Genomic DNA, 26216 nt, shown 5'->3' with positions numbered 1-26216 from the left:
AGTCTGGATGCCCGCTCAGGCCACACCCTGACACCCCACCGGGACGCCACTCCCGATTTCACATGATCAAATGCCACAGGTGTGACGGACTGGCTCTCAGCAATGGAAAGGTACGGAAGGCCTACTGATACCAACAGCACGAGATGAACTCAAAGCAATGATGCGGTGTCAGAGACGACAACTCCTGCCCTCGCGGAACTTCTACAAAGTTCTGCGTTACTGGTCGGCAGAGGCAGATGGCTGCTTGCTTCAGGACGGGAGGCGGCCAGGGGGACAGAGGAGCTTGCAAGGTGAGGACCATGTTCACGGTCTTGGTCGTGGGGGCGGGTTCACGGGTGTACACTTAGGTCAACACTTATCCAACGGTCGCTTTACGTGTGTGCGGTTTATCGTATGCCAATTAAACCCGAACACAGCTGTTACAACGCAACGCTGCCATCCGATGCCCCTCACTGAAACCTCAAGATCTCCCCAACCCAAAAAGGTTGCCAATTTGTCCTTCTGCGATTCCTACCACCTCCTCTTCTACTAAAAGAAAGGACAAAATAGAAACCCAGCTCCCCTGCCTCACCCCCAGCCCTTTCTTTCCCATTCCTCGTGACCCTGTCACAGCGCTGTGTGTCGTCACAGCGGCGCTCTTCCGGGTCCTCCTGATCATTCCACTCTCCCGGCTCCCAGGCTCCTCTGCACATGACCTTCAGAACAACATCTGCCCCAAACACCATCCGTCTCACAGTCTTTCCTGATCGAGAACTCCTCAGGACTTCCTATTTTCTGCACATCCACAAATGCCCTTCGCTGTCCAGCCCTACGTCAGCTAAGACCCCTCTCTCTGCTCCCAAAGACACACCTTTCATTTCCCACAGGCCAGCGCTCGGTGTCTGTCACGCTTGTTCCTCTAACGTGGTAACATCTCTCCAACAGCAACTCCCCGTGGACTGGGCGCAGGGGTGTGTGTGCCTGTTTATGTGTATGTACACACATTCATATCTGCATTCATATCCGCACATACGACCATTTATATATGTACCATACGCACCTATACACGTGGCTACAAATATATCCAGAGAGGCTGAGCAGTGGCTGGTCGGTTCTTACCTTGGAATCCACTGTACTTCTTTTAGACTTTCCACTGCCTAGAAGCAGAAATGTTTACAAGATGTTATTGTGTGATTTGGCTTTTATATGTATTAAAGTCTCACTGTAAGAGGCCCCAGCCTTGTTTAATAACAAATAAATCAAACAAGGTGAGGCCGGATGCTACCTTGTAGAATCCAACTCCTCAGACTCCAAAACAATTTTTCTACTGCAGAAGCAGCAAATGGGAGATTATAAATGCTCGCTTTCAAAAAAATTTTTTAATGTTTATTTTTGAAAGGCAGAGCACAAGTGGGGGAGGGGCACAGAGAGAGGGACACACAAAATCCAAAGCAGGCTCTAGACTCTGAGCTATTCAGCCCCATGAGTGGGGCTCGAACTCATGAATGCAAGATCATGACCTGAGCTGAAGTTGGACGCTTAACCGACTGTGCCTCCCAGGCACCCCAACAATGCTCTCTAATCAAGGATAATATTCACAAAAAAAAAAAAAAAGGATAATATTCAGTGCCAACAGGGAAGCTCATCTCTGAATACTCTAGTGTACGTTATTGCCAGAGACGCCACATGGCGTGACCTTCCCCATTTTCTAAGTAGCCACAGTTAAAAACAGATCACTGTTTAAATATGAGGGACGCCTGGGGGGCGCAGTCAGGTAAACATCTGACTCCTCTGATTTTGGCTTAGGTCATGATCTCATGGCTCCTGAGTTCCAGCCCCACACTGGGCTCTGCGCTGACAGTGTGGAGCCTGCTTGGGGATCCCCTCTCTCTCCCTCTCTCTCTGCCCCTCCCCTACTTCTGCGTGTGTGCACACATACTCTCTCAAAATAAATAAAAAAGTATATATATATGTGTATAACAATTATTTACACATATGGAAAAATACATAGCAAAGAGTAGCCTATTTGATACTTTTCACTGACAGCAACTTGTATTAAGTTTGCTAAAGGCTTCTTTCATGGAACAGAGAGGGTATCTGTGCCTTATTTTTATTTAAGATACCTTCACAGGGAAGACAGGGTTTCAACCTCGCTATAGGGAGAGGGCTTTGAAATAAAAGAAGGAAAAGAAAGTTTTCCATGCAGCGAACGTGTATGTGAGCATGAGAAACCAGGACAAGAAGGAAATGGTGCACAGACACGAAACTACACCATCACGTAAATGTGACGTTTCTGTATGTCTTTTAACTGGGGTCAGAGTTTTCACAAACTGAATAGAAAATGTGTCAGTAATACAGGAAAGAGTAGGTTCTCTTTAAGTACTAAACTATTAGAGGGGCGCCTGGGTGGCTTAGTCGGTTAAGCGTCCGACTTTCGCTTCGGTCATGATCTCGCGGTTTGTGGGTTCGAGCCCCACGTCGGGCTCTGTGCTGACTGCCAGCTCAGAGCCTGGAGCCTGTTTCAGTCTGTGACTCCCTCTCTCTCTGACCCTCCCCTGCTCACGCTGTCTCTCTCTCCTAGAAATAAACAAAACATTAAAAAAAAAAAAAAAAAGAACTAAACTATTAGATAAACCTGACAGTTAAGAGGCAATAAATATAAACTGGCTAATCAACATACGGAGAAAAAGGCGCAACCTCAGGAGTTAAGCGTGAACAAAAAAAACATGAATATTCTTTTCGCCTTTTACTTTGGGACTAAAACAAACAAACCAAAATCCCAGTTGTGGCTGGGACATGGTGATGTGGGCACTCTTCCTACATGTTTTCCAAAAGGAGTATCAATTCAGACAACTCATTTGGAAATGGACTGGAACTCCGCATCAATATCCTCTCAGTATTCATATCCTTTGAACCAAATATTCCAATTCAGGGAACCTATCCTAAAGAAAATTCTAGATATGACCAAAGTTCTCCAAATAAAGAACATCCCGCACAGCAATACTTGTAACAGCCTGACAAGGGACATACGCCTCCTTATGGGGAAAGCCTGAGCAAATTCCAGGATCCATATACTGGGATGGCTGATAAGAACGAACTATCTTAAAGTTGAGTGAACAGGGATGCTTAGGAAATTACAAACAGGACCATGACTTTTAAAAATCAAGGGCGCCTGGGTGGCTCAGTCGGTTAAGCCTCCGACTTTGGCTCAGATAATGATTCGTGGTTCACAGTTCGTGGGTTCAAGTCCTGCATCTGGCTCTGTGCTGACAGCTCAGAGCCTGGAGCTGCTTCTGATTCTGTGTCTTCCTCTCTCTTTGCCCCTCCCCTGCTCGCACTCTGTCTCCCTCTCAAAAATGAATAAATATGAAAAAATTTTTACAAAAAATAAAAAGCAAATGTTCTAGACCCACCCAGCAAACAGCTCAGAAGAAGACAGAACTACTGGGGCGCCTGGGTGGCTCAGTCGGTTAAGCGCTGGACTTTGGCTCAGGTCCTGATCTCAGTTTGTGAGTTTGAGCCCCGCATTAGGCTCTGTGCAGGTGCAGAGCCTGCTTGGGTTTCTCTCTCTCCCTCCCTCTCTCTGCCCCTTCCCCACTTGTGCAAGTGCTCTCCCTCACTTTCTCAAAAACAAATAAACTTAAAAAAAAAAAAAGAAAACAGGAATACTCAAATTCTAACACAAGGGTGGAGAAATTACTGTTCTGTTTCCCCTTTCTCCCAGTTTCTACTTTTTTCTTTGATGGTTATTTATTTTTGTATCACCTCCAAAATAAAATAATGCTATGACTGTGTGTGGTTTTTACTTGGGGACGAAAAAGAATCTACGAGGCAGGGCAGGAAAGGAAATGCTATTCTCCACCTTACAGCTTACCTGGTTTCTGCTGAGTCTGGTTACCCGCTGGAACAGGGCCGACGCCAGGCTCCTGGCTCTGGCCAAGGACTTTCTCATCCTTGCTGAAGACGATCCTTGGTAACTGGGTACCAGCTTCTGGTGGGGATCTCACTTTCACCCTACATTCAAGTAAGAGAGAAGTAAACAAGCTCAAAGTCACACTAGGGCTCTCTGAGTCCCCGAGTTACACTGTTTCGGGGTCTCAATCCATCATCTCAAGTAGTCCTTGCGATGTCCCTGATGCAGCTTCTGCTGTCTGCTTTGTACACCTGCTGAAACGGGGGCTCCGGGGGGTTAATAACATGCCCAAGAGTGGCTCGGCCGGAACTAGCCGGGCGAGGACCTGACATCCTCCCCCCGAAGCTTTCATTGCTAGCAACCACACGGTTCAGATGAACACACTTTCCCCCTTACTGTCTGTAATGTGTTAACAAATTGGCGCACAAGGGAAACGGGACGAAGGGGACGATGTTAAAGTGCACTCTGGGAGGGCACGTGGGGGCAGCGGGCACGACTGGTGGCCTGCGGGACATGCACTCCCTCTCTTCTCCCCCCTTAGCACTAAGACCCCAGCCTGCCAAGGAGGGGCCGCTGAGGCCCGGTGCCTGAGTAGACACAGGAGCTGAGCTCGCACAGTCAAGGTGGAGGGGGCACTTCTAGTCCCGCCCGACGGGGCAGAGGCCTCCCTCTCTCTGCCTGGGTGTCAGCTGAGTGTGAATAACGAACTCACCCTGTCAAACATGCCACACCATTTCACACTACCCTGTGTCGGCCTCGAACACTCTTCCCTGGTTCATCTGGTGAAGCCCACTCACTGGAAGGCTGGATGGGCCAACAGGTGCGTGAGGCCTTCCCTTCCCTTCTCTCCTACGAGTCCCCAGTTTCTCGGCCCTGCCACCACGTCTACATCGCCGTGAGCGTGTGTATTGCTGCTGGGTCTCCATCATTAGTCTGCAAGCTTCTCGGGGCCGGCACCTCTGTCTCCCTCGTCACGTTCTTAGCCTCCAGACTCTGGCGCAGTAACTGGCACGTGGCCGACATTCAGTGAGTGTGAGCTTAGCTACTAGCTGCACCTTGACTTTCCTCCAGGATGGAACTGAAGCAACGCTGGAATTACTTACTCACTTCTGGAGATGTCTAGGATCAGCACAGTGACAGAGAGAGACTGTTTTTTTAAAATACAGTAGTTCAGATCTTCGTCCTGAGAAAGGAAGACCCAATTGTCCATCATCTTACTCATTCACGTCAGGATGAGAACAGAAAGTTTTCGGGACCACGGCAAACAAGCCATCCATCCTCCCTCCCAAACAACACAAAAACTGCTCAGAGCCGCCCGGAAGCAAAAGCAGCCCCCGCGCCGGGGACAGAGCAGTGACAGAAGCAGGATGTTCCCACCCAGTGTCTAGGGCTCAAGTACAAGAGAGTAATCAGGTCATGCATGTAACGCTCACCAGATAAGAAGAAAATCCATCATTTTTTGTGCGGTCCAGGCTGAATCCAATCTAAAGGGGTGAAAGGAACAGAGGTAAGTAGCCACACAAGGCTCTCGCATCCACACCTTTCTTACTCAAAGAGCGGGAGAGGTGATCCGTTGGCCCAGCCTTCCCTTGGTCCTTTGGGCAATCATTTGTAAGAAGCATCCTCAACTGCTACAATTATTCAAGAATTACACCTTCGGTGTTAAAAATTAAACTATCTGAAGCCCGTCCACAAGTTTTATTTTCTCTACATTCTGATCCTTCGTACTGAAGTGAGGGGTGACGCTCTCATCTACACGACAGGAAAGGTAAAGCCCTTGACCTCCTGGAAAGGCACTTACAGTTGTGTCCTTGTCTGTGGCTCCTTCAGGTTCATTCACTGAAAGGCTACTGACATTGACCACCATGTACCCATCCTTGAAGAAGCCGAAGGTGTTCAGATGAACCTTATGCCTCACGTCGTCCTAGAGAGATTGGCAGTGGTGGAATTAGTTAAGATGGAGACGTTAACTTGATTTATTTAACTGATTTATTGCTTGGGAAACTCCGATATCTAGCTAGCCAGCCCATGTTTCCATATACTTGGCAACATATACGACGTATATGTCTTAATCTTGCTCCAAAAGCTGAAGAGGACTCCTCAGAAATTCACAAGATATCAACAGTTTTGCAGAAAGAGGCATAAACAGATTCAGTTCTCCCCATGCATTTGTGAAGGTCCCAGGGCAGACGAGGTGGTCAAGCGGAAGGTGACTCCCCGGGACGGAGGAACAATGTCTTAGTCATCCTCACCAGCTTCCTGCCAGCACAAGGCCTGGCANGAAGGTGCTCCAAGAATACACTCATTTATATGAACCTTCTTATGGGAGTTTTATGCACCTGCCCGGCTCCCCCCACTGCAGGACGATGAAGGAAACCTGACCTGACTTCTCTCATCGACAATACAATTTTTAACATCTGCATCTAACACAACGAAACGTACAACGGGGTTTCAGGAAACAAAGCCTTACATGACAGAAACCCAGGCACTGGCTGGGTGGGGCGCGACCCCGCGGACACAGGGCAGCCCTGAGACTGCGCCGCATGGGCAAATGCCCCCCGTGCCTGCTGGGAGTCCGTCTCAAAGTGGCGAGTCCAATCTCGACGACGCCACTACATTTTAAGGCCAAAGGAACAACAGTACCAGTGAACACTTCTAAAACAGAGGCTCCACAGACACACTTCATTTCAGGTCAAGTTACGGGTTTTATGCTGAGAACCACATCCCTAAACGTGCACCTCCCGAAGGTGCTCGCAGTCACTAGGTTAAGCTTGGAGATGCAGGGCACTAGGCTGAGCACTTTTCTAAACCCTGCATTTGCTTCCTCCCCCAACCTGCAGAGTCCTTTCTGCTACTATTTGCATCTGGCTCATGGTTTTAAATTCTACCCTTTGTTTCTTTCCATTTTTAACATAAGACATCACAAGGCACTGAGGTGCTCTGGGGGCTCTAACTCTCCCTTCCGGTGGTCCCTGCTGGCTCTCACGCTGGCGATTTCTTTGCGTGAGTGGGAATTTTCTCCCTCTAGACCTGGATCTCCTAGACTTCAGAGGTAGCCTAAAACCGCAAACCCCGAAGTCTCGCAGGAGAGGCGGTGGATCAGATCTACGGCCGAGAAATCATAAGCTGTACCCCCTACATAACAGCTAAGACACACGTTTTACTGCCATTAGGGGGGCTGTGTTTCCTCACCCGCTCAACAATTCAAGGACTATAGCTCTAAGGGTCCCATAATGTTAGGGGCTAAGGAAAGGGACCCAGCTCCAGCAACACCCCAACCCCACCCTCCTTGCATCCAAGGCTCTGGCTCCAGAGGGCGCAGCTTCCCCTTCCCCACTGTCATTTTCTTTTTTGGGGCCTCTAGGAATTTCCCTGATTTTCCTAGGAGCAAGCTACACACTTAAAGTATGTTGCTGGACCTCCACTTCCTGGTAGGACAGAGGAGCATGGGACGGGAACTCCCAGGGGGAATGAGACAAGCAGAGAAGATCACAGAAGTCATCCACTGGAAGGCTCGACCGCAAAACCCCAAATGCTAAAGCTCACGTGCTTTCTCAGGATTCTCAGAGAAGAGATTTGAGTGACTCTTTCCTCCATGCTCCCGAAGGCGCGACAAGGCTACTACCACCCTAGGTGCACGGGAGAGAAATCGGTTCGACTGCCTACGATGAGTGCCCCGGGACGCTGCGGCTTCAGACTCCAGCAGGGCGTCCAGAGACAGAAGGGATAACAGAGACAGAAGGGATAAACAAATGCCTGCCCCGTGCCGCCGAACCTCACAACAGAACAGTAGACTAAACAAGCCTTATCGCTGTACGACCCAGGCAAGTGCAGGGAAGCCGGTGTGCGGTAAAGGAGGTCAGATGGGGAAGATCCTTGGGAGGAAGAGGCTGCAGTGCCTCAGTGGCTGGTAACTCTGTTGCTGGCTGCACAAGTGTGTTTACATGGTGGAAATTCGCAAAGTTATGGGCCAACGATGGGTATTTTTTAGCATGTGTATTCTACAAGAAGGTTTAAGCTTTATAAATATGCTTCTTCTAATTTATCCAGCATTTAGATGCTACATAGCAAAACGGAAGCCTGTTACAAAAGAGCTTCACTCATTTAGTCCGTCAAGATATTTTCTAGGTATTTGGGGGGAAATGTTTCAATTACAAGCTTATATAAACATTTTTTTCTATATAAACATTACATTCCTTTACTGTTTTTTTTCTCACTTTAATATTATCATTTCACTTGATAAAACAATGTTACAAAATACACATTTTTGAAGAATTTTATTTTGATGTTTTGATTTTGATGAAAGAGAGAGCACGCATGCACGTGTGAGTGGCAGAGGGGCAGAGAGAGGGAGGGAGAGAGGGAATCCCAAGCAGGCTCCACGCGATCGGCCCAGAGCCTAACACGGGGCTTGCGTCCAGGAACTGTGAGATCATGGCCTAAGCGGAAATCAAGAGCTGGACGCTTAACCGGCTGAACCACTCAGGTGCCCCTCCATCATTTTAAAAACTGTGGTAAAAATACACAAATCATCATATTTAACAAGCACCACTGATAATTACAATGCAGAAAGTCGGCAAACCGCATGTTGAGAAATACTCCTCTAGAATCTCAAACATTCACAGCAGCATGTAAGTCCACACTGCCCACACCTCCCGAGAAGCGGGCTAGGGGCCAAGGGCTTTCCCGCGCTCTCATCCTCACCCCACCCAGTGTCATTCAGAGCAGCCGCCCCACGACAGGGGACGCAGACACAAGTTCAGGGTGAAACGACTGCCCGAGACAACACAGACCACCAGCAGCGAGGCTGGGAGGGACATAGACCTGACGCGAGAGCCGTTTCCACCCCGCCTCCCCGTGTGTGAGGGTGATGGTGATATGGTATTAAATTCAAACTGGACAACCCAGAAGAAACAGACAAGTTCCTGAAAACATACAACCTCCCAAGGCTGACTCCTCTTAAAGAGGCAATCTGAACAAACTAATAATGAGGAAGGAGACCGAATGGGTAATCGAACAGGAAAAAGAGTTAAAGGCAAAACTAACAGGAGCCGCTCTCGAACTCCTCCGAAAAACCGAAGAGGCAGGAACGCGTCCAAACCCATTTTACAAGGCCAACATTAGCCTGATACCAACACCATGTAAGGACGCTACAAGAAAAGAACAGTCAAGGTCGATATCCCTAATGAACACAGAGGAGAAACTCCTTAACAAAACACCAGCAAACCGAGTTCAACAGCACAAAGAAGGTCATACGCTGTGATCAGGTGTGACGCACCCCCGGGATGCAAGGACGACCGAATACATACAAGCCAGTCAGTGCGATGCGCCACACTCACACAACGAAGGGAAAACAAATCCTACGGTCACCTCAATAAATGCGGAAAGAGGATTCAACAAAATAGATCACTTCATGATAAAGACTCTCAACAAATTAGGTGCAGAAGGAATGCACCGCAGGGTAAGACAGGCCATATAAATGACAGCTAACACCATCCTTAACAGTGGAAAGCCGAAGCCTTTTCCTCTAAGATCAGGAACTAAGGTTCCCACTGTTATTGCACCTGTTCAACACAGTCCTGGCAGTCCTGGGCGGAGCAAGGAGGCGTGAAAAAGAAATAAGAGGCATGAGACTACAAAGGAAGATGTAAAAGTGTCACTATTTACAGATGACATGTTATTTTATATAGAAAACAATAAAGACTCCACTGTTAGAATACGTGAATTCCTTAAAGCTGCAAAATACAAAAATCAATATAAAAAAAAATTAGCGGTGGGGCACCTGGGTGACTCGGTCCATCAGGCATCCGGTCTGACTCTTGGTTTTGGCTCAGGTCACGATCTCATGGTGCCTGAATTTGACCCCATGTCGGGGTCCGTGCTGGCAGCATGAAGCCTGCCTGGGATTCTTCACCCTCTCTCTGCCCCTACCCCCCATATGGTCTCTGTCTCTCTCAAAACAAAAAAACAAACTTGAAAAAAAAAATTAGTGGCATCTCTATACACTAACAACAAAGCATCTGAGAGAGAAGTAAAAAACATTTTTTTTACAATAGCATCAAAACCAATAAAATACTTAGGGATAAGTTTAGCAAAGGAAGTGACAGATCTATATACACTGAAAACTATACAAACAATGATGAGAGAAACTGAAAACACAAATAAATGGAAAAACAATCTGTGTTCACGGATTGGAAGAATTAATATTGTAAAAACGTCAATACTATCCAAAGCAATTTATGCATTCAATGTGAATCCTACCAAAATTCCAATGGCATTTTTTCTTTTTAATTTTTTAATGTTGAGACAGAGCACATAAGGGGGAGGGGCAGAGAGAGAGGGAGACACGGAATCTGAAGCAGGCTCCAGGCTCTGAGCTGTCAGAACAGAGCCCAATGTGGGGCTCGAACCCACAAATCGTGAGATCATGACCTGAGACAAAGTCAGATGCCTAACTGACTGAGCAACCCATCCAACGGCATTTTTCACAGAAATAGACAAAATAATCCCAAACTCACATGGAACCACAAAAGACCCCAAATAACCAAAGCAATCTTGAGTAGAACAAAGCTGGAGGCATCACATTGCCTGATTTCAAAATATATCACAAAGCCACAGTGATCAAAACAGTGTGGCATCGGCATAAAAACAGACCTCGAGACCAACGGAACAGAACAGAAAGTGCCCAGAAACAATCCCAACATTTATGTCCAGCTGGTCTTTGACAAAGGTCCCAAGAATACCCAAAGGGGAGGAACAGTCTCCGCTGCAAACGGTACTGGGAAAACTAGATCTCTACAGGAACAAGGATAAACTGGACCCTCTCTCACTCCATGCACACACATCAATTCAAAATGGACTAAAGACTTACATGCAAGATTTTGAATTGTAAAATGACTACTAGAAGAAAACATAGGGAAGAAACTTCTTGACACTGGTCTGGGCAATGATTTTTTTTTGGGTAAAACCAAAAGCACAGGCAACACCACCAAAAAAAAAGCAAAAACAGACAAACGGGATTGCAACAAACTAAAATGCTTCTGCAGAGGAAAGAAAACAAGAGAGTGGAGAGACAACATTTTGAAATGAGAAAAAATATTTGCATAACTTGCAAATACCTGAGTTAATATTCAAAATACATAAGGAACTCAACTCAGAGCTAAACAAAAGCCAAAAACCCCCAAATAACCTGATTTAAAAATAGGCAAAGAATCGGGGTGGGGGTGGGGTCGTCTGGGTGGCTCCATCGGTTGAGTGTCTGACTTTGGCTCAGGTCATGATCTCACAGTTGGTGAGTTCAAGCTCCATGTTGGGCTCTGTGCTGACAGCTCAGAGCCTGGAGCCTGCTTCTGACTCTGTGTCTCCCTCTCTCTCTGACCCTCCCCCATTCATGCTCTGCCTCTCTCTCTCTCTCTCTCTCTCTCAAAACTAAATAAACATAAAAAAAATTTTTAAATAAAAAAATGTTTGGCGTTACCATCTGCCAGTCTTATCTGTGGGACCTGCACCTCACCTAACCCCCGTCCCTGTTACCACATCACCGTGTCAGACAAGGTGTGTGTGGAAGGTGTTCTGCAAACTCTATTTTACTATACAAATCATAGAGACACGGACACTTTGAAACTAGAAGGAACCAGGAAGGTCATACATTCTAATTGCTCATTCAACTTTATTTGATCCAATGCAGTGTAAATAAACCAACATTTACACAGTAACCACTAACGGCTGAAGCCCCAAACATGAAAAGCACTCGGTCCCAGAAAAAATCGCCCACAGTCAGTCCTGGGTGAGGAGGGATACAAAACCCACCCTCCTGCCGTGGGGGAGCCAGCGGCCTGGGTGCTCCGGGGCCAGTGCCCCGTCTATTCCGCAACCCCTGTGCCAGAGCGCTCCGGCCAGCGTCCGGGGATGAGGCAGGAGGGAGAGAGTCGGAACCCTCACGTTTCTCCCTCCAGACCCTCTCCTAGAAGGAGCAGCGAGGTCAGCTTCATGAAGACTGGCTGAGGAGGAGACACGGGATGGGGGGGGGGGTGCCAAGGGAGGGTTACCGGACAATATCAGACACAAACAAGGAAGATTTAATACATTTTCAACAACCACGCTATTCTTTCTTTTTTTAAGATTTTAAAGTAAGCTCTACACCCAACATGGGGCTCGAACTCACAACCCTGAGATCAAGAGTGGCATGCTCCAACAAAACCAGCCAGACCACCCCCATTATTTCTATCAGCACTGACACAGCACTAATGTCTGTTTCCCCAAGGATTTCAGACACTGCAAACACTTGACCTTGCAGCCAGTATTATGCTAAGAGTTTTATCTACCACCACTTACTCTTTTTTTAAGGTTTACTTATTCATTTTGAAAGAGAGCGAGTGAGTGAGCGAGCATGGGGGGGGGCAAAGAGAGAGGGGGAGAAAGAACACCAAGCAGGCTCCCCGCTGTCAGCACAGAGGCTGACACGGGGCTCCCTGCCACAAACCCTGAGATCATGACCTGAATTGAAACCAAGAGTCGGATACTCAACCAACGGAGCCACCCAGGCGCCCCTACCACCACTCATTCTTATTACAACACTACAAGGCAGGTGTTATTATGCCCATTTTATAGATGAGGAAATAGAGGCTCAGAGTGGTAAAACTTGCTTAAAATCATAATGCTAGTAGGTAACAGAGCCAGTATTCAAACTCGGGTTTGTTTAAATCCCAACCTGTGGTTTCAGCCACCTCATACTTATGACAACCAACCAACCAGTCTATCTTTTGTTTTTTTGAATTTTTTATTATAGAATATTTCGAACCACCACCTCACGGTCCACTTTGTTCCTCTATACTTCTCCTCACCCCCAATCTCATCTAAATAGGATCTCACTCTGTAACAGAATCAAATCCTAGATGGTCTATCATTTCATCTATTAAATACTTCAGTGTATATCTGATAAGAGTGTCTTAAAAAAACATGACCATAACAACGCGGAGTATTCCTAACCACGATAAACTGCTTATCAAGTAAACGAGACTGTTGATCCACAAGACGTTTACAGGAACATAAAATACAGGGCTGCTCTCAGGTACGTATCTATACGGCTGCTCGTAAAAACTAGCAGGAGCTCCTGGCTTTCCTGGTAGGTAGCCTTTTATTATCTGAAATCAGTGGAAACACAATTACGATCTCAAAAGTACTAACCCAAACAAGGACATAAGCATTACTCTGATGACAATGATAAAGAAACAATCTGAACTAATGTGTAGTTAGTTTGTTACAGAGGATCCCATCAGGGAAAATGTGGCACCTGCAGATTATTCTGAATTATTTCAGATTATTCTAAAAAAGTTGTCTTTGTTTTCAATAAACTACTTGTAAAATTAAAACTTCACTGTATCATCATCAAAGTTCTAAACCAAAACTTTACCCAAAAAGTATATTTTTAAAAATTCTATTTATTTTTAAATTTATATCCAGGTTAGTTAGCATAGGGCACAACAATGATTTCAGGAGGAGATGCCTTACTGCCCCTCACCCATTTAGCCCCTCCCCCTCTCTCAACCCGCCCAGCAACCCCCCGTTTTTTCTCCATATTTAAGAGTCTCTTGGGGCGCCTGGGTGGCTTAGTCGGTTAAGCGTCCGACTTTCGCTTAGGTCATGATCTCACGGTTCGTGGGTTCGAGCCCCGCGTCGGGCTCTGTGCTGACTGCCAGCTCAGAGCCTGGAGCCTGTTTCAGTCTGTGGCTCCCTCTCTCTCTGACCCTCCCCCGCTCACGCTGTCTCTCTCTCTCTCCTAGAAATAAAACATTAAAAAAAAAAAAAAAAAGAGTCTCTTATGTTTTGCCCACTCCCTGTTTTTGTATTATTTTTGCTTCCCTTCCCCATTGTTCATCTGTTTTGTGTCTTTAAGTCTTCATATGAGTGAAGTCACATGATATCTGTCTTTCTCTGACTAATTTCACTTAGCAAATACCCTCTAGTTTCATCAACGTTGTTGCGAATGGCAAGATTTCATTCTTTTTGATTGCTGAGTAATACTCTACTGTATATATACCACATCTTCTTTATCCATTCATCCGTCGATGGACATTTGGACTCTTTCCATACTTTGGTTATTGTTGATAGGATAGCGCTGCTATAAACACTTGGGTGCATGTGCCCCTTTGAAACAGCACACCTGTGTCCTTTGGATAAATACCTAGCAGTGCATCTGCCGGGTCGTAGGGTAGTTCTACTTTTAACTTTTTGAGGAGCCTCCATACTGTTTTCCAGAGTGGCCGCCCCAGTTTGCATTCCCACCAGCAGTGCCAAAGAGATCCTCAAAAAGTGCATTTTAAATGCGCAGTTTCAGGGTATAGTTAGGGATGCCTATTTTCCCCCTCCTCTTCCTGTTTTCTGTTTGCACGTGCCTTTATTTTTACTGCCACAAGGGTTTTACTAGCATTAAAGAGTATATGCACACTGAGAAGTAAACTCTTACTGAAATAAGTTTTCCTAAAATTTCTGGTTTATAGAGAAAGTCTGAAATTAAAAGATAATAAACACACGGAGATCTTGAACATCACCAACAGTCAATATGAAATGTCACCTTTCTCCCGTCAGGTTGGTAGAAGTTAAGACTTACAATGTGATGTGTTGTAAAGTATGTGTGCAAATGAACACCAAATACTCTTATACACTACTTGTGGAAGTGTGAGCGGACGAAACCCTGTAGATACAGAGCTATTTGGTACCTTCTCTTTAAAGTAATCCCATGTCTAGGAATCCACCCCACAGAAATACTAGAGCTGCTACACAAAGATATTTCTACAAGAATATTCAAAGCAGCTCTGTTTACAATGGCTAAAATCAACCTAGAAAAAATGCAATGTGAATTTCTAGCAACAAAGGATTTTTATCAATTATGAGTCCTCTTTACAATGAAGAATTACCTTAGTGGTTAAAAAGAAGGATGTGTGCCCGTGCATACCAACATTTTAAAAACGTCTGCGAGAGAGGGGCACCTGGCTGGCTTATTCAGTAGAGCAAACAATACTTAACTTCCGGGTCATGGAGTTGGGCAGGGAGCCTACTTTAAAAAAAATCCTGTAAGATAATAAATGAAAAAATTGGGGTGCCTGGGTGGCTCAGTTGGTTAAGAGCCTGACTCTTGATTTTGGCTCAGGTCATGATCCTCGGGTAGTGAGATCAAGCCCCGCATCGGGCTCTGGGCTGAACGTGGAACCTGCTTGGGATTCTTTCTCTCCCTCTCTCTGCCTGTCCCCCTCCCCCTCAAGGAAATAAACATTAAAAAAGAAAAGACGATGACAAGTCCATTCATTGAACAAGCATTTACGGAGTGCCCACAGGCACTGCCCTAGGTTTTGCCAACATCAGCGGGAAGGATGTTCTGGACTGTGGCACTGAGCTCGGTGGACTGAGGACAACGAGATGCCGGTGTGGCTGGACTCTGGCTGAGAAGTCACTGAAAGGCAGGACTCCTGAGGGGCTCAGTCGGTTGGGCTTCTGACTCTTGATTTCAGCTCAGCTCATGATCTCAAGGTTCATGAGTATGAGACCCACATCGGGCTCTGTGCGGAGATTCTCTCTCCCCCCTCTCTTTCTGCCTCTCCCCCACTCATGCTCTCTATCTCAAAATAAATAGATTTTTTAAACTTACAAAAAGAAGTCACTGAAAGGCTCAGCACAAAACCTGACCTTAGATTTTTATGAAGTGTTATTACGCCAAAAGACAAGAAAAAAAGAAACCCAGAAGTGGGGAATGTGCATACGAAGGTCACTAAAGTTATGTGGAAAAACGTGGAAGGAGCGGTTAACTCTGAGGAACCCGCCCGTGGGGATGGGAGAAGAGGACCCTTCACCACGCCCATGGTTAGACAAGCTTCTGGATCAGCAAAACGGAAAAAGTCACCTGTCACACACTAAACACTACTTCCCTCTTTCAAATGCTTTACGAAAGGTTAATTATAACTCGTGCTGTTCTAATTTGCACTCACCCAATCGAAAAACTGGTTTTCTATAAACTATGCCTCTGAAAATGAAGCACTATGTTAAAAAAATCATTTTTATTTGAACTTTGAGTGAGATTTAGGATTGTTTTTACAATCAGATATAACTTTTAAGAATTATAAATGACAAGGGCACCTGGCTGGTTCAGTTGATAGAACATGCGACTCTTGATCTTGAGGTCGCGAGTGCGAGCCTCACATTGGGTATAGAGCCTACNACCAATGTGTGAAAACCATTCAGTTGGAGATTTTCCTCTAACCTATTTTAATTGAATTTAATTTACTGTTATTTCACTAGATCACTGGTTTATTTTTTATTTTTTTAAAGTTTATTAGAGAGAGAGATTGAGCATGTGCAAAGAGGGAAGGGGTGCAGAGAGAAAAAGAGAGAGAAAGAAAGAGAGAGAGAGAGAGAGAGAGAGGAAATCCCAAGCAGGCTCTACACTGTCAGTGCAGAGCCCAACACAGAGCTCGATCCCACGAACCATGAGATCATGACCTCAGCTGAAATCAAGAGTCGGAAGCCTAGCCAAGTGAGCCACTCAGTTATTATAACAGACTAGAACTCAGGGAAGAGTCAGACAAAAGAAATGCGGGAAGGAAGTGACAGGGAAAGGGGTGCAAAGCTTCCCTACCCTCCCCACACCTCCGCATGCTCGCCACCCCGGAAGCTCCCCACCTATTTTAACATCATTTATCTTGACTCAGAAAGCCTGTACGTGTTCAGAGAAAACATAACTGAAGAGCACAGAAAAGTAGCTGCACCCTTACCACTCAGGGACAACTCATAATAACAGTTTGGTGTTTTCCTTTTGATCTAAGAAAATTTAAAACACATACTTCAGATATCAAAGCTTTTAAGTGGTACTAAGCAACCGAATACCATGTTAGAGGAGTGCCGGCTGGCTTGGTTGGAAGAGCGGGCAACTCTTGATCTTGGGGTGGTGAGTTTGAGCCTCATGCTGAGTGGAGAGGTTACTAAAGATAACCAAATAAACTTGGTCTCATGGTTTGTGAGTTCGAGCCCCACATCGGGCTCACTGCTGCCAGGGTGGAGCCTGCTTCGGATCCTCCGTGTATATATACACGCACACATACACACACATACGTCAGATGAAAGCACAGGCACACGTAACAAGATCAGGCTGTAGAACTGAGCACTCACAAGCCCACCACCCACGATCAGAGAATTCCTACTTTGACAAACATGGCGACAGTAGCTTTCCTAGTAACAAGTGCTCATTTGAGAAAAACTGGGACACAGAAACGCATTCAGTCCATCATCCAACAAGCGNAAGGCCCGCCACGAGTCGGGGGCAGCGCGCCAGCCTCAGTCAGAAAGCGAGCCTGCGGCCTCGGGGCTCCCGGTCCTCCTGGCTGTAGAAAAGTGAAAGGAGAAAGCATCCAGGTCCCTGCTCTCCAGGTTAGAGGTCTACACCACAGCTGTTTCGGATCCACCGGAAGGGAGGGCACAAAGAAGGGAAAACAAAACACGGGCGACAGAGAGAAGTGCCTTCATCCTTCGGTCAAACCCTCATCCCCTCCCATCCCTCCCCCTTGCTCTTTTCCCTTTTAAAAGTACTCTTACTACGGGGCGCCTGGGGGGGCGCAGTCGTTAGGTGACTGACTTTGGTTCACTCAGGTCCTGAGCTCAGCTCACAGCTCGTGGGTTCNAAATTAAAAAAAAAAAAATTAAAAAAAAATTTTTAAAACATGGATCTATCCATATCCATAAACATCATCCAGTGTCATTCGGTGTTTTAAAAATTCAGATAAACTGTGCCATATGGAAGCACACCTGTCACTTGCATGGTAAGAAAACACTGCATTTTTGAGGGTCCTTCTGTGTTGATATATTCCCGTGCTCCGGGCCCCCCTTACCTGCCTGCACTTCACCACACGTACACCACAATACCGACCGTTCCAACCTCAAATTTTATGGCCTTTCAATGGTGCAGAAGGAATATGTACTCAGTAGAAACTGTACTCAGAATTGTGGATTTGGCTCTCTTCCCGGGCTAGCGGTGTGCGCGATCCTCCCTCGGGATGCCGGGCAGTGGCCGCTGCCTTCCAGCTGCCCCGCGGTCACAAGGGTAACCAACCCCTACTCGGACACCCGTCCTGGTTGTCGCTTTCAGCACATGACACGAGACAGCCGGCACTTTAGTGTGAAGCGGGCTTGGTGTAGGGGATTCTGCCCAGAGGCAGGCTCTGATGACCAGGGGCAGGCGCATCAAGGCGTTTTCAACTTACAGTGGGTTTATCAGGACACAGCTCGACTGTAAGTCGAGGAGGATCTGTGTGTTTCCCCATCCGTGCACATTCAGGTGATTTCCAACCTTTTGCCATCACAATGCCGTCACGAACATCCCCGCACGTACCTTCTTATGCGTATCTGTGCAGAGATCGAGAGTACACACGTACACCTAGGTGTGAAAATACTGGGATGCCGAATGTGCACGTTTTCAGTTCACCAGAAACCGCCAAATGGATTTCCGAAGAACACGAGAGCTTCCTCCTTACATCCTCACCGAACCTCGACGCCAGACCTTCTGTTTTCCATGCGGACACTAATTCAGATGCATTTCCTGCTACTTCATGAATTTGAGCCCCTTTCTTTTTTATTAAAACAATTTTTTTAATGTTTAGTTTTGAGAGAGAGAGAGGGAGAGGGAAGGAGGGAGACAGAGGGAGACACAGAATCTGAAACAGGAGTGTGCTTCAGATTCTGGGTCTCCCTCTCTCTGCCCCTCCCCCTGCTTGCGCTCTCTTCTCTCTCTCTCAAAAACAAATAAACATTTAAAAATAAACCCACTCATAATCCCTAAAGAAAACTACTATTCTGGTATACTTTCTCCTCTTTTCCTCCCTATAACAATACTTGTTTTGCACCGATCCTGTTATTTTGACTAAATATCAGAATTAAGAAGTGCTTCCGCTTTAACTTCCTCAACAACTTCACGTTAAGTTGCTGTCACATATAAAGCAAGTANTTCGGCTTACAGGGGATGATACTGTAACAAGGAGCCATCAACACCGTGTAAAACAGATTCCGTAGAATACCTCCTTTCCAAGTGAGCCTAGAACGTCTGTCACTGGACCAGCGGTGACAACCGTCCTGTGTACGCAGCAGTCTCATGTACTAGAGGCCCGGAGGCACACTTAAGAGGGATGTGACGCCTGGGTGGCTCAGTGGGTTAAGCGTCTGACTCATGGCTCCGGCTCAGGTCATGATCTGGCAGTTAGTGAGTTTGAGCCCCGCCTCGGGCTGTGTGCTGACAGCTCAGAGCCTGGAACCTATTTCAGATTCTGTGTCACCCTATCTTTCTGCCCCTGCCCCACTCGCTCTCTGTCACCTCTCGAAAATAAACATTAAAAACAAACAAACAAAAGGACACCATTTAAAGCATATGCTGCAGGTAGGAGTCTTTCTCATGAAAATGGCCAGGCAGCAGCGCTAAAATAACCTTCAAAGTGCCACAGCCTGTTCCACTTTGGTGCATAAATGCAGGCAGGAGAACTATGAAAGGTGAAGAAGGCCCAGTAGGTCCATATGTTCACACCATCCAAGCCCAAACAAAACGGAAACCCGCTGCCTTCTGGCCGCGCCAATGAACTAGAGAACAGCGTGTGCTCCAGCCCGGCTACAGAGCTTCCCTCTGTTGGTCTGATAGAGGGAAAAAGAGTAATCTGGCGATGCGAGTGGTAATCACAGAAGAACCGCCCTTCGCATCTTGCAAAACATGCCGGCTGGACTGGATAATCGTATCCCCAAACTGAATCCTCCTACCACAAATGTGAGTGGGAGGGTGAGAACTCATGTTTACAATCTGAGGATAAATTCGCATGTTGCTCCCATGTTCCCGTCCCAACTACAAAGTCACAATGACAGCACTTCCTCATCTTCCTCCTACAGCCTGGGAGGTGGTGGCCCCAGCGTCCACCTCCCTGACCTCTGTGAGCAACCTAGGTGTCACCTCCTCCTTCGCCTCCACGTGCGTTCTTAACAGCTAGCGGTCTGCCCCCCCGCCCAACACAGCGCCCTACTTTTGGCCCTGATCTTGCACGCAGACTCTTCACTGGCTCCTCTCTTGCCTCCAGTCCTTCCCATCACGTGCCCACAGAAACCTACCTAAAATTCGGTCACTCCCAACCTACAGAAACCTCAGTGGCTCCCGGAATGCTAGAGACAGGGATCCAAATGCCTTCACATGCCATAAAGCCCTAACTCTACTCGTTTCTTCTGCTCTGTGCTTCACGATACACCAAGGTCACGAACAACGGACTATTTCTTGCCACCTTGCTCAAGAGGCCATCTGCTCTGACTGGACTATCCGCTCTCCATATGCTTCTCCTGGCTACTTCCTTTTCCTAACACGTAAACCCTTGAGGCTCAGCTCAGATGTTGCCTCTTACAGAAACCTTCCCCGGCTTACGCTTGGAGAAAAGTTCAGGATTCTGTGCTCCCATAGTCCCTGAGCATAACTGTTAAGTCACCAGGCTGTATCCAAACTACCGGTTTCTGGGGGCGCCTGGCTGGCTCATTCGGTAGAACATGCGACTCTTGATACTGGGGTTGTGAGTTTGAGCCCCAGGTTGGTTGGGCACAGAGTTTACTTAAAAACAAACAAACAAAACCAAACCCAAAACAACTACCCATTTCTGTGCCTGTCTCATTTTCGCATTTCTAGTGCCGAGCACATAGTAGGCATTTAATAAATGTTGAATGAATGAACTACTACTTGGTTTAGTCTACAATTCAGTGCTATGTTTTACAGAAATTTTACTCAGGCCTTATAACTATCCCGTGAGAAAACGCGCATCATCTGTATTTTACAGATGAGGGAACTGAGGATCAGAGCGGCATGTGAACACCGAGCTCTCGTGCTCTCTCTTCCCTGCACGTTCAGGTCCCGTCCCCATGCCACCCGCCCCCCCCTTCACCCTGGCATTTTATTATTTCCTTTCCAGCTCTTGGCTCTAACGTTCCCTCATCACGGACCTGTCCCCTTATGCCAAAAACCAGGGCAGGCTCCTCCTGGCACAAAATAAAATGCATGTATCTCAGCACGGCCGCGGGGCCCCAGCGGACCGGTCACTTCCCCTCTGGTCTCCCGCTCTACCCGGCGCTCTGCTCCAGCCACACAGGCCATCCCTAGTAGTTCCCCAAGACAAATGGAAATGAAGACTGTCCCTGCCATTCAGGACCTTTGCACCTCCCATGTCCTCTGCCTGCAACTCTCTCCCCAGACACTCAAATGCTTGCTCAGTCCTTAAGTTTCTGCTCACACGCCACCTCTTCGGAGAGGCCTTCCCGGGACAACCCACCTAAAGTCGCTTCCAGCTCCACTATTCGTCCCCGATACTGCTTTGTTTTCTTCTCGATTCACCCCCATCTTAGATTAGTTGTGCATTCATGTGTTCCAGAACTTACTGTCCATTACTACTAGAATGAAAGCTCCATGTGGGTAAGGGCTTGGCCCCGTACACGGACACTGCCTGCGTTTAGAGCAGTGCCTGCCTGACATGTAATAGTAGCCTGGTAAGTATCTGCTGCAGGGGTAAGAGAGCAGAGGCATATGCTGCGAAGTCCTCTGGTAAGCTCAAAATCAGACACTTCAGTCAATGAGTATACGCACGTGTACACAACAAATATATACACACATAGGTCTTAAGTCAAAATAAAATGTATATATATATATGAGGTATATATTCTTTTGTGCAGAAAAATTAAAGATTTCTGCTTTAATCTACCTTTCCGTTTAGCACTTTCTGATCTAGATCCCACTGGCGTACAAGATGTTGTATGGGACTCCCAAGTTATACAGCATATCGTGGAAGTCAGGATTCCAACTGAGATCTGTCCATTCCAAAGTCCTCCCATTTCATTACCAACGAGAGCCAAATTACGGAAAGAGCCCAAAGGTCTATTGACTGATCAACGGATATAGATGTATACGTATATACCATGGAATATTACCCAGCCACCAAAACCCCGAAATCTCACCATTTGCAACAACGTGGACGGAGCTAGAGTGTATCGTGCTAAGTGGAGTAAGTCAGAGAAGACAATTTCACACATGATTTCAGTCATATGTGAAACTAAAGAAAGAAATCAGATGAACACAGGGAAGGGGGAGAAANCTAAAGAGGACACTTGTGATGAGTGCTGGGTGTCCTATGGGAGGAATCACTCAATTCCACCTGAAACCAAAATCATACTATATTAACCAACTCGAGTTTAAATAAAAACTTAAAAGAAGAAAAACCACAGTCATGCTGTTTCCTGCACGATACCAAACAGCTGGTATAAGGTTCTGATTCATGATTATGATTTATAATTTGTGGATAGTTATCATGAAAGTAAACACTCAACCCAAGAAATGTCCAAATTAAATAAATCAAAGCTTTAGCACGATGCTGTCCTGTCACGGTCTCATACACATCAGCTGCCTGAAAGCCACAGTGATCAGCCATCAAAATATTTTGTATTTGTAAATGTAAAAGTCCACAGCATGAAAACTACGTTCAGGCAACCTCTGACATAAAACTCAGATTATTCTTTTCTGTCTTATTAGTACGAATTAGAAAATGACTATTAAAATAACATCAGTAGTCATTTAAATATACCATGTGTTCAAAGTTAGGAGTTAGGGGGCGCCTGGGTGGCTCAGTCAGTTGAGCGTCAGACTTCAGCTCAGATCGTGATCTCACAGTTCATCAGTTCGAGCCCCGTGTCAGGCTCTTTGCTGACAGCTCAGAGCCTGGAGCCTGCTTCAGATTCTGTGTCTCCCTCTCTCTGCCCATCCCCCACTCAAACTCTGTCTCTCTCAAAGTAAACAAACGTTAAAAAAAAATTCAAAGTCAGGAGTCAGAAAATGAACGTTTAGTGAATAAATGAATGGAAACCACCCGTCATCCAGAAAAAGCCAATTTTATTTCGTATCTTAAGTTTACGAAGTTGAGAAGTATTAAAATACAGGAGAAAAATTTCCGTTGACATAGAAGAAGTCGACCCTACAGCTCAGAATATGAAGGACTGTGTCTGTTTTCTTTGCTGGTCCGAAACTTCCAGGCCTGGACGGCACGGGGGTAGAGATCATGCCTAATACATGCGATCCCTAAATGTTTCCTGAGCATATACGTATCTAAGGATTAATACTTGTTTGGACTTTGTACACTTTTCCTTTGCCTTGTGTGCCATATTTGAGAAATATAACAAGATCTACTATGCAATAATAACATACAATCAAGACAGTCCTCTACTTTGATACCAAACAAGATAAAGATCAAGTGCCAAGCTGCTATGGTCTGAAGGTTTGTGTTCCCCCAAAATTCGTACGCTGAAATCCTAATCCCCAAAGATAACGGTATTAGGAGGGAGGTACTTAGGTCACGAGGGCTGAGCCTTCAGGAACGGGATTAGTGTTCCTGTAAGAGAGATGCCACAGAGATCCCTCACCCCTGCCATCGTCAAGGGCACACGAAGCAGACCCCAGCTCAGAACCAGGAAGAGGGCCCTCACCAAAGTGAGCACCTTGATCTCTGACTTCTCAGCCTCTAGATCTGTGAGAAATAAATTTATGTTGTTTATAAGCCACCCAGTGTGTGGAATTCTGTTGTTACAGCAGCTTGAAAAGACTAAGGCACCAGTGAACACAGAGATGTAACCACTGGGCACCAATGGGGCAAGTGTGACAGAAAGAGAATCTGGAAGAACACAGCACCGACTATGAAGCGGTCTTGCCCAAAGAAGTGAACCTGAACATGATCAAGCCTCTACATCCAATCAAAAATTTAAAGGATAGATGAACACTGGCTGGCTCAGCAGGAGACTCTTGATGTGGGGATCAAGAGTTCAAGCCCCAGGTTTCGCCTAGAGATTATGGAGGGAAGGAAGGGAAGGAAGGGAAGGAAGGGAAGGGAAGGGGGGGGAAGGGAAGGGGGGGAAGGGAAGGGGGGAAGGGAAGAAGGGAGGAAGGAAGGAAGGGAGGGGAGAGAAGAAGGAAGGAAGCCCTGGGGTGGCTCAGTCAGGTGAGCGTCCAACTCTTGATTTCAGCTCAGGTCAGGATCCCAGGGTCGTGGGCTCCAGCCCTGCATCAGGCTGCACACTGAGCATGGAGGCTGCTTAAGATTCTCTCTCACCCTCTGCACCCCTCCCCGTAAATAAACAAATAAATAAATACAATTTGAAAAAGAAAGAAAAGTGTAGTATGGGACAAGAAAAGTGAATAAAAAGACTCATTTCTAATAAAAAAAAAAGAAGAAAGGATGTCAAGAGAGAAGTAATGCGTATGGGGGCGGGGCAGAATTAGCGACTGGTTAGTGGTTATTGAGGTTGAGTGACTGGGACAGGCGAGGTCATTCTGACTGTTACTGATAAATTCGTGAAATTCTCCACAATAAGAAGTTTTTAAACAGATCGATGCATACCTATGATGCTCCGTGACTGCATGTTACTCTCGCCACGCTAGGTCTATGTCCTGATCAAGTCCCCTATTTCATGCAGTCTCAAGCAAAACAAGACAATCCTATGGGGCTGCTCTGACCGGCTCTCTTCAGGTGATTTCTGTTTCCTTGGGAAAAGTCAGAATATTTACGTGAAGAGGGAAAGAAACCGCTACAGTATTATTATGGAATAACTACCACACAGTTTATGAATCATGTACATGGATGAAAAACATTAAGTAATTTAGCACAACAGGCAGAAATCCATCACCAGAACCACACCAACTCGGTTTGCTTCTACCGCTGAGCTTAGCGTATGTTTTCATCTATACGAATTCCGTCAGTATTTACCCAAAGATACTGACCACCTGACATTTTTTTGTAAAATTTTTTAATGTTTATTTTTGAGAGAGAGACAGAATGTGAGCAGGGGAGGGGCAGAGAGAGAGGGAGACACAGAATCTGAAGCAGGCTTCAGGCTCTGAGCTGTCAGCACAGAGCCAGATGCAGGGCTCGAACCCATGAACCGCGAGATCATGGCCAGAGCCAAAGTCGGACGCTTAACCGACTGAGCCACCCAGGTGCCTCCTGATACTTTAATTCTAGAAATGTACAAAGAGCACTGAATTGGTAACCAAGAGGCACGGCATTGCTAGATCTGTCTCTAACTTATGACCTGTAGGAACTCAGTTACACCACTTAATCTAACACTTAGGATCCTAAACTATAAAATGAAAGAATTCTCAAGATCTGGAGTCAGAGTCATATGCCTGAGGACTAGGGCCTATGGATGACCATCAGCAGGCTTCGAAAGCCCCAGAAATTCCCCAAGAATGTTTTGTCTACAGTCTCTACTTGCGCTTTTCTGGGGAGAGCTTCTATAGTTTCCAACAGATTCTCAAAAGGAGCCAAGTCTCACCTATTTCCGGGCACTTAAGAAACATTTTAATCAGCAGGCTTAACAAACAGCAAAAGCTGATAACCCATATGGTGTATGGGTCTGGGCAGCCTTTTTAATCTGGATTCTACCCTCTTCAAACTCTACCTTCACAAAATACAATGCTTCATGGTTCTAAAGTAATAAAGATGAACTTCTTGGGGCACCTGGGTGGCTCAGTCGGTTAAGCGTCCGACTTCGGCTCAGGTCATGATCTCACAGTTTGCGGGTTCGCGCCCCGCGACTGGCTCTGTGCTGACAGCGCAGAGCCTGGAGCCTGTTTCAGATTCTGTCTCCCTCTCTCTCTCTCAGAAATAAAAAAATAAAAATTTTAAAAAACATTAAAATAAAAAAAAAGACAAACTTCTTAAAATCCCACAACTTCTTAGAAAACGGTACGTTGTGGAAATAACGTGTAAGGCTTGGGGTCGGAATGACTTTTTTTTCCTACTTCCCCGATTTATTCAGCTGCTGAATAGCCTGGAGGTAATTAGCCTCAGCCGCCTGTTAGCTGTGAGTTATAAAGTCCGATCCAAGAGATCATTCGAGGCCTATGGTCAGTCTCTTCCCTAGACAGACAATGACAGGAACAAGGCGGGAAAAGGCAGGCCCTCTAATTAGAAACACATTTTTAAGGCTGGGCGTGTATTTCAAGCAAGATTTGGAATGCCTTTAAAAAAGAGAGAGAGCGAGAGAGCGCGCGCGAGAGAGAGGGCGAGAGAGTTTACATTCCTCCTGGAGATTCCCACGTTATCAGTCCACACAGCGCCCGAAGCCAAACCGGGAAACTGAGGCTAGGGTTTCGCGTACCTTCAAGAGGCCCAAGAGGCTGGCAGAGTGGACACGGCGAACAAGTGAATCGGGGATAAAAGTTGGAGAGCGGGTCGCTATCGGCCAGGAAGCTAGGGAAGTCGGCAAGGCCGGCCTCCTGAGTCCTTGGCCTTGC

General features: G+C 46.4%; 1 protein-coding gene across 2 annotated transcripts in view; it reads right to left on the bottom strand.

Annotated features, from left to right (window-relative positions):
* GPR107 (G protein-coupled receptor 107) overlaps positions 1-26216 on the bottom strand; it is a 60118-nt gene that overhangs the window by 33265 nt on the left and 637 nt on the right. For both annotated transcript variants that reach the window (XM_077768388.1, XM_077768389.1), the window contains exons 2-6: positions 5694-5816; positions 5326-5376; positions 4996-5075; positions 3854-3993; positions 1099-1136 (exon numbers count right to left, since the gene is read on the bottom strand). In XM_077768388.1, coding sequence (XP_077624514.1) covers positions 1099-1136; positions 3854-3993; positions 4996-5075; positions 5326-5376; positions 5694-5816 — 432 coding nt within the window. The remainder of the gene's footprint in view (positions 1-1098; positions 1137-3853; positions 3994-4995; positions 5076-5325; positions 5377-5693; positions 5817-26216) is intronic.

This window comes from Crocuta crocuta, unplaced genomic scaffold (assembly GCF_008692635.1).
Source record: "Crocuta crocuta isolate KB4526 unplaced genomic scaffold, BGI_CrCroc_1.0 scaffold35, whole genome shotgun sequence".
Lineage (NCBI taxonomy): Eukaryota > Metazoa > Chordata > Mammalia > Carnivora > Hyaenidae > Crocuta > Crocuta crocuta.
Note: the sequence above shows the minus strand (reverse complement) of the source record. Positions and strands in the feature narration are given on the sequence as shown.